Raw genomic sequence first — 13532 nt, forward strand, 5'->3', positions numbered from 1 at the left:
ATATTAGTAAGTCCCTTCGTAGCTTAACATAGAAGATCTCAAAGACTGTCTTTCAGTTAGATAACACGTTTCAAAAATATTTTATCAAACATTCTGGAGTTCTTATAAAAGAGACATTTTCTGGTCAGTTTTCTATTTTTGTAGCATGTATCTTACAGATTACAGGTTGAGAAGCCAATGGTCCCCTAAGAAAATGTATCTTACATTCTATATACTTTTCTGATTTTGTACTAAATTTTTGTTAACTTAAATAATTACAAATTAGTCAGCCCTATTTTGAAAATCCAAGACACTAGACTATGCCTGATCAGAGATTGGAGGAGGAGCGCCTGGATGGCTCAGTCAGTTGAGCATCTGACTTTGGCTCATGTCATGATTCACGGCTCGTGAGTTCAAGCCCCACGTCCGGCTCTGTGTTGACAGCTCAGAGCCTGGAACCTGCTTCAGATTCTGTGTCCTTCTCTCTCTCTGCCCCTCCCTCTCTCATGCTCTGTCTCTGTCTCTCTCTCTCAAGAATAAATAAAACATTTAAAAAAATAAAATTAAAATTAAAAAAAATTGCAGTTGAGGTCTAGAGAGCAGGGAAAAGGGAGAACATGATCGATATGGAAGTGTCTTGTGTGGTATGTCTCTCTTTCATTCCAAAGAGAGAAAACTGCACAAATGCATTTTTAACTTGGGGAAAGTTGAATTCAACATACGTGATCCGTAAGAATAACAAACCAATCTTAATAAATTCTTCTTTTGCTGCACAGATGATGGGAAAGAATTTGAACAAGTTGAACAGCTGTAAGTATTATTTTTTACAGATTAATTTTCACTTGAGCAAAATACAGACAAGTATGAAATTGAATATAAAAGTTTGCAGGTGAAAAAACAAAACCCACAAGTGTAACATCATGCAGGTGTTATTTTCTGTACACATCTGTGTTGTGGGGAGGCTTGCCTGCAAGGGAGCCTCCCCTCCTCCCTCCACCACTCACTTTTACCTCTCTGTGCTTCGGTTTTCTCCTCAACAAAATGGCTTTAATGATAGCATTTGCCGTATAAGGCTTTTGGACCAAATGCTTAGCCTAGGCTTTAATGCACAGGGGTGTTCAATAACCATAAGGAAGTATTATTGTGTAAAGTAGTATTTCTCAAACTTGGCTATATCTTTGGTTACTTAGGATGCTCCTTAAAAATACAATTGCTCAGGGGGCGCCTGGGTGGCTCAGTCAGTTAAGCGTCCGACTTCAGCTTGGGTCATGATCTCACAGTTTGTGAGTTGGAGCCCCGCATCGGGCTGTGTGCTGACAGCTCAGAGCCTGGCGCCTGCTTCGGATTCTGATTGGCTGTTATCTTGCAGGCCTCAAAACAGCACACAAGTTATACTCATATACCCAAGTCCTCACTCATGTTGGGCGAGAAGCAGTTCTCCCTCTGCATAAAATAAACAGGACTTGGTTACGGTCATCTATGGCAATAGTTCTTCTCTAAGCAATGGTATAAAAACAAAATCAACATTATGAGTAAAACATTTTTGGGAAAAATGAATTGTCTGTATTGACCTTTCACATTTTAACCTGATGGCCACGGTATAGATGGTGTACTGACTTGATTTGATGTAATGTAAATATCTAGCGGTTTTCTTTTTTGTTTTCTATACAGGAAATCAGACGATACCAATGGTGTAGAAAATAATGCCCCCAGGCACAGAAAAAATGTAAGTTACTTCCAAAGGATATTCCAAATAAAAGGAAAAATTCATATACACAGACTCTTATTCCAGCTACTCTTTTTAGTTTCATACAAACCTAATCATTTACTATGTGCTTGAATATGCTTGTTTACAATATTATAGAAGAAAATTTATAGTTCTGCAAGAATAAATGACATCTTTTTTCTACCATAGAACATGTAGCAACAAACCTAAAAGTAGATCTATTGCACTGTGTGTATATATATATATCACCATGGGCTAGCTAGTTCCTTTTACTACTTTTCATATAGTCTTATTTTTTTTTCTATCATAGATTTTCTGGATCTTCCTCTTTTATTCTCATATACTGCCATATATTTGGTGCTATGAACAAATCCATATTAGCTTATTTTCTTTACTGATTAGAATCCAAATTTTCATAGTTCATCAACATTTTTTCCACAGTATTTAGGATGGATACTGTTGGTTTTGGCAGTGGTTTGGATCACTCCTTGCTAGCACTTTTTGCTTTGCTAGAGTGATAAGTAGTTCTAGAATGATTAGGACATGCTAATTATGTTTCATTATGCTTTATTTAACTCAGGAATCCGTGAGCCAATGAGAGCGAAACATCGTGTCAAGAGTCATGGGAACATGTGCAGTTTGTATTTCAGCTTTATTTATGCTTCCTATTAAGAACATCTGAATTTTTATTTTTAAAAGGATGAAAAGTTTATGCAATATATTGCTCAGCAGTAGCTTTGTAATAATATATGTATGTGGGATCTAAAGATATATTTTCAGTCTGCAGTTATTTTTACATTAAAGCAAGGTAAATTATATTAAATATGTTCTATGAGCTATAACCTAGGATAATTAATTTCATCCTGGTCATCAAGGGATGCACAGAACAGATACCAGCAAAACCAGTTAATACTACACAGAACTAATGTCATTCAAGACCTGTTTATAACCAAAGAATTCATTAAAGAGAAAATCTTCGCCATTTGCCTTAAAAAGTTGTTTTTTTCTAATCATGCTTACTACGTATAGAAATATTTGTAATAATTTTCATGTAAGGTTCGTCCTCTGTCACACTGGAAAAAAACCATCTTCACTAGGAAATGAATACTTTCTGCCTTTGCTAACAATTCACAATCGCCACAAGAAAAACATACTTTTCCTCCACAAATAGCAGTTTAAGGCAAGGAAATATAACCATATACTTGCCCCAAATCTCCCATCACCACAAAAAAAGCCCATTTCCCGACCTTTGTTTCACTCCTCTCCACTGCTTTCAGACAGCAGGCAAAAATGACTCTTAGTCTTTATGCGGAGCATTTTTTAAATGCCATGGGTTTGGGATTTCATAAGTTACACCTGGGCTGATGCTGTAGGCTATAGGTCCATATAGTCATAATATAGCACTGCGACAGGGTTCTGTAGAAGCACTGCTTCTGTGGTTCATGGTTTCCTGGTATCTTTGACTTGGTGCCTGGTGCCCTGATACTCATGGGTAGCTAAATATCTAAAAAGGCTTTGCTAGTGCTTTCTAGTCACGATTCCTTTGTTTGAAACCCAGAGGTACTAAAGTATTTCTTCTCTGTTGTTGTAAATGCCGTAGACTTTTCTTCAAAATTAGAATGGTTCCGTTGGTGTGTATAACTGAAATATTTCATAAAATCACTTTAACTAAATCAAATGAAATAGATCATGAAAAATTGTCAGTGGCTTTGAGTGGACTATTAAAATCATACTGCAGGACACTAGACTGTGTTGAAGATGATGATGTGAAGCCTCAGTGTCCCTAGTGCTGGTGGGTCCAGTATAGCAGCCATCAGAACAAGCAGAAGCCAAGAGGGAAGAGTTGGGACGGTGACAAGAAACCCATGATTTCTGGTGACTAGGAGACTCACATTTGGAGAAGAGGAGTTCAGTGATTTGTAATAATAATAATAATAATAATAATAATAATAATAATAATAACTTCTAGAAATTTACATTGTGTCCTGGCTGAGAAAATAATAAAATTGTGTTAATGAAAATTGGAGTTTATATGGCATCTTAACTAATGTTAAAAGTATTACTAATAGGAGTAATACACATAAAGTCGTGACTTAGAAGCTGCTCATTGTTTTGTTGCAGAGTATTTTGTGTAAAGCATGTTAACTACACATACACGTTTTATTGAACTAGATATCCCTTAAGTAATGGCAGATTTTATTTCGTTCTTAGTCTCAGAGCCATAAGCCTTGCATTGTTTTGGTTTAATTCAGTATTTGATAAAATTCTCTTGGATGGTATCTATATGATGGCAGACAACCAATCAGGTCACTTAATTAATATAAACAATTTGAATTCAGTGAAAAATGAGACCTATTATTTGACTAAGTACAATTCAAAATGGTGTATTTATGATTGGCATATACAAAACAATTTGTAGCTCATAGGCAGTATGCATCCTTACGTTTTGCAACACTATTTAGGCTAAGATATTTTTCAAGCAAGAAAAATTGCTGCCCCTTGGTAATCTGAAATGTTTAAATAGTAAGTTGAATTTTTAAGGGTCAATGCTTGCTATTTTTCCTAGCAAAGGCAATTCATTTCAGTGACTTTAAGCAGAAAAAGTACTCAGAAAATTAAAGTTGAGTTTTGGCTTTTTAGATCCTCTCTGGAAGAACTTCTGGAAAATTACTTCAGACTCTTAGATTAAAAATGGAAGGCTTCCATTAACTAACCTCATGTGGAAGATAGATGGATTAACTCATAATAACCAATTGTAAATTGGCTGAAAATTCTAAGCAAGCAGAAAAGCTGACGTAGGAAAACTGCTCTATCTTTATATATTAGACATGTTGGGAAGTTCTATTAATCTTTCCAGCTAACAGAGTTTTGCAGAATAAGTAGATTTAATGATGTCTTAAAATTCCCAGATACTTTCATATTCAGTTTATGCTCTAATGTAAATCTTCTCCCCCATTGTATCTGTCTCTTTTTTCTCAGCATCTAGGTACTCAGGCCAAAACCCAGAGCTCATTATGACATTTTCTTCTCCTCTATTAACTAATACTCATTATTAATGAATCTGTTTCTTTACCCTTCTCAGTAGTTCACTAATCCACCCATTGCCTTCCCCACCCCACCCTCACCACTGCAGTAGCAAGGGCTTGGCTTTCCTTCTTCTGTCTCATCTTCTGTTAGTCCATTTTTTGTACTGCTGCCCGACTCATCTTTCTAAAACACAGATCTCGCTATGCTAACTTAATATGGCAGCTTCCATTCTGCAGACTCACCTTTGATATTCCTTTTATTTATTTTTTTAAGTTTATTTGGAGAGAAAGAGAGCATGTGCTCACGCACCTGTGTGTGCAGGGGAGTGGCAGAGAGGAAGGGAGAGAGAGAATCCCAGCGCAGAGCCCTACACAGGGCTTGAACTCACAAACTGTGGGATCATGACCTGAGCCGAAATTCAGAGTCGGAGACTCCACCGACTGAGCACCCAGGTGCCCATTTCTTAATACTGCAGTTTTCCAAGTTGCTAATCTCTCCCCAGTGTCTTGATTTAGCCTTGATATGCAGAGACCCGGTGCAGAATGCTGTCCCCCACCCTGTGCTCCTTCCATGGACTGGCCCGAGTTTAGCTTTCAAAATTTTAATCTGATGTTATTTCCTGGTAGATCTTTCACACCCAGTGGAATATATACCATGTTATTTCATCAAATAACTCCACATTTCTTTGTGTTTATTACCCTGTAACATCTGTCTTCTTCCTGTGTCCTGTACCTAACCTACCACAGAGAGGGTGCATTAGAGATGTCACAAAATGTGTGTTGAATAGGTAAATGTATCAGTAAAAATCAAGTTTCATAAATTTGTAGTTATTTTTAGAACAATCTAAATTGTGACATCAGAATTAAAACACATTATTTTAACAGAGATAAACAAGGTTTTGAGTCAATGTTTGCTTCTATTACTTTGAAAACTACACAGTAATAGAGTCAAAAGCGTCATCAGATTTTCATAATGTATTAATATCTAGTGAGTGAAGAGAGCTCTGATTCCTAAACTGCTATACAAGGTATGCCCCCTTCAATTTATTTAAAATTCCTATTGTCCTCTATTTTTCATGGACAGTTGGAATATTAACCCTATTTTTATCTTTTATTTTAATGAGATAATGTATTGAATTTAAATATAAACAACTTTAGCAATTATAGCCTTTGCATGGTGCTGTAGTGTCCCCTGCGCCCCCGCCCCCCCCACCTCATTTCTCATTTCTCTTCCCCACCAATACCTTATAGTACTTTAGAGTATCTCGGAATCCCATTCAAAATTTTATCTTAAATAAAAATTTTTAAAGAAAGGTTTCATTGTTTGGTTTTGATCACTGAAGATTTGTCTTTAATCAAATTCATGAAAGAAAAAAAATGTCAGTTCCGCTCACTTATTCCCTAGGTCTTCATCTTTGAGGCATTTAAATAGATTTATACAAGACGGTTACTGAATATTTACTATACTTCCTTACAGAAAATGCACTTTTCTAATTGAAAAAGGCTATGCAGTCAGTGAATTAGGGGACTTACTCCCTATTACCCTTGTTCATCTTCAGGTGGGAGTGAGTTCAAGTATGTGTTGCAGTATTAGTTAAAAGGCACAGGTGTGCCTGGGTGGCTCAATCGGTTAAGTGTCCAACTTCGGCTCAGGTCATGATCTCACAGTTCTGCATCGGGCTCTGTGCTGACAGCTCAGAGCCTGGAGCCTGCTTCGGATTCTGTGTCTCCCTCTCTCTCTGCCCCTCCCCCACTCAGGCTCGCTCTCTCTCTCTCTCTCAAAAATAAATAATAAACATTTAAAAAAAGGCACAGTGACCTACTTAAAGCATGCTCTGAGTTAATATTTATTGGATGAATGAAAAATAGATGAATGACTCAATTATGTTGGAATCTTAAATTATACATATTTACATAATATCTACTTTGATTCTGATTGATTAACTTTGACTCTATCCTATCCAGAGAAAAAGAAAACTGAAACTGCCTATGTTCAATTCTGTGGTCTTTAGGAATGTATTTGCACTGAATCTAGATGGTCAATTAGATGCCAAATTGAGTTCCTCATTAAGAATATATAAATTTCATTAAATAATAAAACCTGACATTTGTCGAGTGCTTAGCATGTGACAGGCACTGTGCTGAATGCTTTGACATGTGTTGCCTCCTTGAATCCCTACATCACATCCTTATGCTACAGGAAATATTACCATTTGCTGTATTAGAGATGAGAAACCCAAAACCTGGGGAGACGGTGTTTGGAGCTGGGATGGAAATTCAAGGAGTCCTTCTCAGGAGTCTTCGTTTAACAACCATGTTGAACATCTTTAGCCCCTGCTTACATGCGTCTTAGAAAATGAGGCTATTATCTATATCAAGTATCTTTTAAAAAAATTTTTATTTTCTCAGATGGTCAGTTAAAGAAGTTCCACAATCTTATCCTCAAGGCTTATAGGATCTGTGCTGTGTCCCTATGAGTGGTGCTGGGGAATCATGACCCTTCTGTTCCTTTGGAGAGTCCTTCTTCCCACCTCCCCCTATTTTTACTCCTCAGTAGTTAGTGTGAACATTAGCTTTATCATCCAAACACTGAGAATGAAAGAAAGCATATGTATCATTTCACCAGGACAACAGACAGAAAATGGACCTGTATGGTCACATTTTTCGTCTGCAGGGAAGAACTAAGTACTTTATGGATATTCTAGCCTAGGCATAGCAGTAACATGTATAGCAAGTTTGAGTGATAAATTCAAGGTCAGGGAAAGAACTATCTTTAGAAAATGCCAGGTGAGAGTCACTATAGACAAATACCTATTATGAGACAATTTAGTAAGTTTAAAGATTTATTACTTTCCAAAGGTAATGTGATTAAAATTTATTATAATTCAAAAGTATGATTCACAGTTGTGAGAGATGTTGGAAAAGAAAGTCATGTTTTTGATAACCTGTGAAATGAATTGGGCAATTCTTTGGATCTGCTTATCTTCGTGATTAATGTATCATAATAATATCTGTGATTGTCAGTGAATCAGGAATGCCTCATTATGCTTTTATAATAAAATTTACTTACAAAATTGGTGAAGATTACTCATGAATAGCATTGTCAAAATTACTTTTAATCACGTGATTAACTTGGACATCTATGTTTCTTACTCTCTCATTTTCCAAATAAGAAAATGCTAGGAAAACTTGTTTACAGGATATTGGTTAAAATCTTATATTATTTTGGTGTGTTATCTATTATGGTTCAGAACTTTTGCTCACAAAAATTGATTTTGCTATTTAATTTGTACTGTACTTCAGGGAAAGCACAAATTCTCATTTTTCTATGTTTTATTTGATAAATGGAAATATTAGACATATTACATATGAAATTAACTATAATGTTACTTAATGGCACAAAAATATCACAAAATATGATTATATTAACAGCTTTTGTATCTCTTAAGATAAAAATTCGACCATAAACTTTACTTTTTTTTTTTAAATCAAGGACCATGGATTTATGATGACATATTTCCTAATAATTTTAATATTTTCTCTTTTTTTAGCATACGTGTCTAAATTTCCATTAATGCCTTTCTGATTTATGTAAATAGCACAGAAAATGTCTATATTGGAATGTTTAAAGACAGCTTTTTGTTGTACTTAATATGCAATTAAATTCAATAAAATTTCCTCCAAATTAAGGATTTAAGTGAGTATTAGAAAATATATTTTTGGGCACCTGGGTGGCTCAGTTGGTTAAGTTCCACAACCAACTGGTCATGATCTCACAGTTTCTGTGATGGAGCTCCTCATTGGCATGGAGCCTTCTTGGAATTCTCTCTACCTCTGTCTCTCTCTCTCTCTCTCTCTCTCCCTCCCTCTCTCTCCTTCTCCCTCTCTCTCTGCCCCTCTCCTGTTCTCTCTTTCTCTCTCTCAAAGTAAATAAACATTTTTAAAAAAGAAAATATATTTTCAATTTTCAATAGAAAAAACTGATTTTTTTCCCTTTCATTATACTTATGGGAAGTTTGGTAAAACAATTCATCCTTCTCAAGAGAGCCCAACAAAAAAGTGTGCCTTGAGCTGGTTAGCTCCTGCTGGGAGAGGGAAAGGGGGAGCTGTTTAGTGGGTATAGAGTTTCAGTCCTACAAGATGAAAACTTCTGGAGATCTGTTTTACAACAATGTTAATATACTTAATGCTACTGAACTGTACATTTAAACATGGTTAAGGTGGCAAATATTCTTTATGGTAATTTTATTACAATTTTTTAAGAGTTTTATTTATTTTGGAAAAGAGTGCACACATGAGTGGGGGAGGGCAGATGGGGAGTGAGAGAGAGAGAGAATCCCAAGCAAGGCTCTGCACTGTCAGCACAGAGCCCGGCACAAGGCTTGAACTCATGAAATGCGAGATCATGACCTGAGCTGAAACCAAGACTCAGACACTTAACCGCTGAGCCAACTAGGCTCCCCTTATTATAATTTAAAACAACAAAAAAAAAAGAGTAATAGAATGAAAAAAAAAACCTATAAATCCTTTAGCAGAAAAAGTAAAATAATATCTTTGGAACCTAGGGCTTGGTATAAGCGAGTATAGGCATGACATCAAAAAAGCAATCCATGAAAGAAAAAAATTATACTTTATCAAAATTTAAAAGTTTTACTCTGCAAAATATCCCCTTAGGATAAAAAGACAAATGTATCCAGGGGCACCTGGGTGGCTCAGTCGGTTGGGTGTCCGACTTCGGCTCAGGTCATGATCTCACCGTCCGTGAGTTCGAGCCCCACATCAGGCTCTGGGCTGACAGCTCAGAGCCTGGAGCCTGTTTTGGATTCTGTGTCTCCCTCTCTCTCTGACCCTCCCCTGCGCATGCTCTGTCTCTCTCTGTGTCAAAAATAAATAAATGTTAAAAAAAAATTTTTTTTTTAAAGACAAATGTATCCTGACAAAGGATTCATATTTGGAATATATAAAGAACTCATAAAACTCAGTAGTAGAAACAAAAAGAAAAAATACAATCAGAAAATGAGCAAAAACCACAAAGATATTTCAGCAAAGAGGATATATAGAGGGCAAATAAGCACATACAAACATGTTCGACATCACTAGTCACTAAGGAAATGCAAATGAAGAGCTATTGCTATATACATATGAGAATAGTGGAAATAAAGAATTTTGACGATACCAAATGCTGGCAAGGATGCACAGAAATGAGATCTCACCTACATTGCTTGTGGAGATGTATAGACATTTTGGTGTAGCAGATTCTTAACAATAGTAAACACTCCTTATCTGAGCAATCACATTCGTAGGCACTTATGTCCGAGAAATGAAAACGTATGTTGACACAAAATACTGTACATGACTGTACATAGCAGGTTTAATTATAATAGCCTCAAATTGTGAGCAACCAAAATGACTATTTAAACAAATTGTACTACATTCAAACCACAGAATATTACTCAGCAATAAAAAGGAACAAACTATTAATACATGTAAACCAGTTGGATCTCAAGGACTTTATGCCATCTCAAAAAGTATGATTCCATTTATATGACATTCTCAAAATAACAAGATTATAGAGATGGAGAATGAATTCATGTTTCTTAAGGGTTAGCCATGCTGGAAGAGGGCACAGATGTAATTACAAAGAGATAGCATTCGGGAGACCTTTGTGATAATCCGTTAGTTTTGTATCTTGGTGGTTGTGTGAATCTACATATGTGAAAAAGGCATTGAACTTTACATACACGTTATACCAATGCCATTTTTTTTTCTTTTGATATTGTACTACATTACCTAAGGTATTACCTTTGGGGGAAATAGGATTAAGGGTAAATGGGACTTCTCTGAACTATCTTTGCAATTTCCTATGAATCTATAATTTTTTCAAACTAAAATGTTTAAGAAAATGTTTGAAATGGTTGAGTAGGCTAGGCATTAAATGATTAGATTCTGAAAAGAATATGGTAGAAATGTTTACTTTTTAATTATAGGTTCAGGTAGAAAATCAACCTAAAAGGTCAGCTCAAAGCTGGTGAAAAAGTAAAGAGTAGGGATGGTTACAAACCGATGAGCTAAGATTGTAATTTCTTATCTGATGGTCCTGGCCAGGAAAAAAGAAATCCATTTCTTATTCTTGTTTAAATGTCAATGCAAGTTTATAAGTTTCTTCCCATCATTGATAGGTTGACAATATTTATGTACAAACTTGAGAAAGATCATCTGAGCATAAGAACCTTTATTCTGAGCTATTGTATCTATGTAAGAAATGGAAATTATATTAAATCTCTCATTGTACCTAACTATATGTGAGCAATTTAGCTTTATGCTAACAACAACAACAACAAAGTTGCATTATTTTGGAAATAAATCCGTAATCAAGGAGGTTGAATCGAAACCTTTTACGTTTATAAAATATATCTGCACATGCAAAATAATAGTAAATACTCATATTCACATCATCTCCCTATCATAACTATATTAACTCATATTTGTTTCTTTAAATAGGGGTGTGGAGCCATTATTGTTGCTACCATGGGGAGCAGGAGATAAGGGTGATCAGTCAGGGTTCCCAGTGATTTGCAGTGTCAGGGGACAGTTTGTGCATAGAGATCGCATTTGGCAGTATGTGTTTACAAGGGAGGCAGACATCTGCCTCTCATGACACCTTGAGCCAGCCTATTTACTCTTCTAGATTAGGTAGCTCAGGAAGCATTAAAATTCTATGCTTTTGGAAACATTCTATGTTTTCAAAACTTCTCCTGAAATTCTGAAACTCATAATCAAATTACATTTTAATTTTGCTCCTAGTAAAGCCCTGAAGTTTCTTGAGTTGGGGCAAAGAAAACCTTTAGTTAAATATAAAATAAGTCAGCGTAATGCATTATAACAAATAAGTATATTTCATCTAAACAGAAGCCAAGGGTGCTTTTTATTTTTATTTATTTTTTTAATATACATCCAAGTAAGTATATAGTGCAACAAAGATTTCAGGAGTAGATTCCTTAATGCCCCTTACCCATTTAGCTCATACCCCCTCCCACAACCCCTCCAGTAACCTACTGTTTGTTCTCAATATTTAAGAGTCTCTTATGTTTTTGTTACCCTCCCTGTTTTTATATTATTTTTGCTTCCCTTCCCTTCTGTTTTTTCCTTTCTATTTTGTATCTTAAAGTCCTCATATGAGTGAAGTCATATGATATTTGTCTTTGACTGACTAATTTCGCTTAGCATAATACCTTCTAGTTCCATCCACATGGTTGCAAATGGCAAGATTTCATTCTTTTTGGTTGCTGAGTAATACTCCATTGTAAATATATACCACATCTTATCCATTCATCCATCAATGGACATTTGGGCTATTTCTATACTTTGCCTATTGTTGATAGTGCTGCTATAAACACTGGGGTGCATGTGTCCCTTCGAAACAGCACACCTGTATCCCTCAGATAAATACCTTGTGGTGCAATTGCTGGGTCATAGGGTAGTTCTATGTTTAATTTTTTGAGGAACTTCTATACTGTTTTCCAGAGTGGCTGCACCAGTTTGTATTCCCAGGTTTTGTTTTGTTTTGTTTTGTTTTTAAATGTTATAAAAGTACATGAAGAGATGATAGAAATGATGTAAATCTATTTATATAGGGGAAACCCACAATTAAGAAAATGAATCCTTAGCCATGAAAATTAGTCTTCTGATCTCACAACTATTAAGTAGTGTCTTGCTATTTTCTATCATATCATTTAGAGCTTAACAATTCATCATGAAAGTACACTTTGAGTTCATGACCCAAAAACTCGTCCATTAAAGTCAGTTGTAGAAAGAAATGGTAATGTTCTCTTGTGAAATAGCAGGAGACATCATCTCATTTTGGGCTCTTGGTCTGACTTTCCACCATGTGAAATTTATCTGTCATTCTTACTTTTCTGTTTTAATCATAGGGATTTGCCAAAAGTACTAATTCCTTTGTATCTGTGTCCCTACCATTGTGCACGCAGACTAAATGGGCTCTGATTACTTGTGATAATATGTCTCACAAAAGCAATCAGTGTCCATAGGATTGAGCTTAGACTGGAAGCTTCTCAGCCCAAAAGAGAGCTATTAGAAGACAGGAGCTGAAAGGTCTTGTGTTGGGTTGACTTGAGAAAGAATGTGGCCAAAGGAATGAACTAGGACAGTTGAATTTTTGCAAAATCCTGGGAGCCATGGCAAAATGTTTTACTTTCAGGAGCTTTGAGCCATTGAGATCATAAATAGGAACTTACATGTTCATCTTCTATCAATTTCCCCTTCATACCACACATAATAGAATGCAGTGGAGTTTACTAAGTGTTATCTGGCAAAACCGTTGCCTACCCATATCTAGTGAGGAACAAAGTTAGGTTATTAGCCAGCACTTTCCTTTGCCTTAGCCTCAGAAATCCAAGAAGTTGCATTTTGGGGAAAGAAGTGAAGGTATTTAGAGAGGTCATAATTTGAAGCTAGTTTATTTTCTCAGAATTAGGTCACAGTTGGGCTGAGAGGAAAGGGCCCGAATTATCCCCAAGTCTCTTTCCAGGTTCTTTACCCTCAATCTTAGTTTTATGTGTCTTGAAAGATGGAATAGGAATTGCAAAAACGTGGGAAAGAACTTCGATGGAAGTTGTACAGAACATTCTTGTCACTTCCTTTCATCTCCTAGTTTGCAATACAGGCATACTGAAATTCTTCTTGCTCATTTTTTTTTAGCCTTCACTTGTCAAAGGCCCATAGCACCACATAAGATTCAATTAAATTTGTTATGACAGAAATTTTATGTATGTTATTTCATT

The 13532-nt window shown here is 35.8% G+C and overlaps 1 protein-coding gene across 3 annotated transcripts in view; it reads left to right on the forward strand.

Moving 5' to 3' along the window:
- The window catches only part of EMB (embigin), a 44603-nt gene extending 41916 nt beyond the window's left edge, over positions 1-2687 (forward strand). For all 3 annotated transcript variants that reach the window (XM_042995044.1, XM_042995034.1, XM_042995037.1), the window contains 3 exons: positions 756-789; positions 1651-1705; positions 2286-2687. In XM_042995044.1, coding sequence (XP_042850978.1) covers positions 756-789; positions 1651-1705; positions 2286-2303 — 107 coding nt within the window. In that variant the 3' untranslated portion in view covers positions 2304-2687. The remainder of the gene's footprint in view (positions 1-755; positions 790-1650; positions 1706-2285) is intronic.
- The last annotated feature ends 10845 nt before the right edge of the window (positions 2688-13532 follow it).

The sequence above is a fragment of the Panthera tigris genome, chromosome A1 (assembly GCF_018350195.1).
Source record: "Panthera tigris isolate Pti1 chromosome A1, P.tigris_Pti1_mat1.1, whole genome shotgun sequence".
Classification (NCBI taxonomy): Eukaryota; Metazoa; Chordata; class Mammalia; order Carnivora; family Felidae; genus Panthera; species Panthera tigris.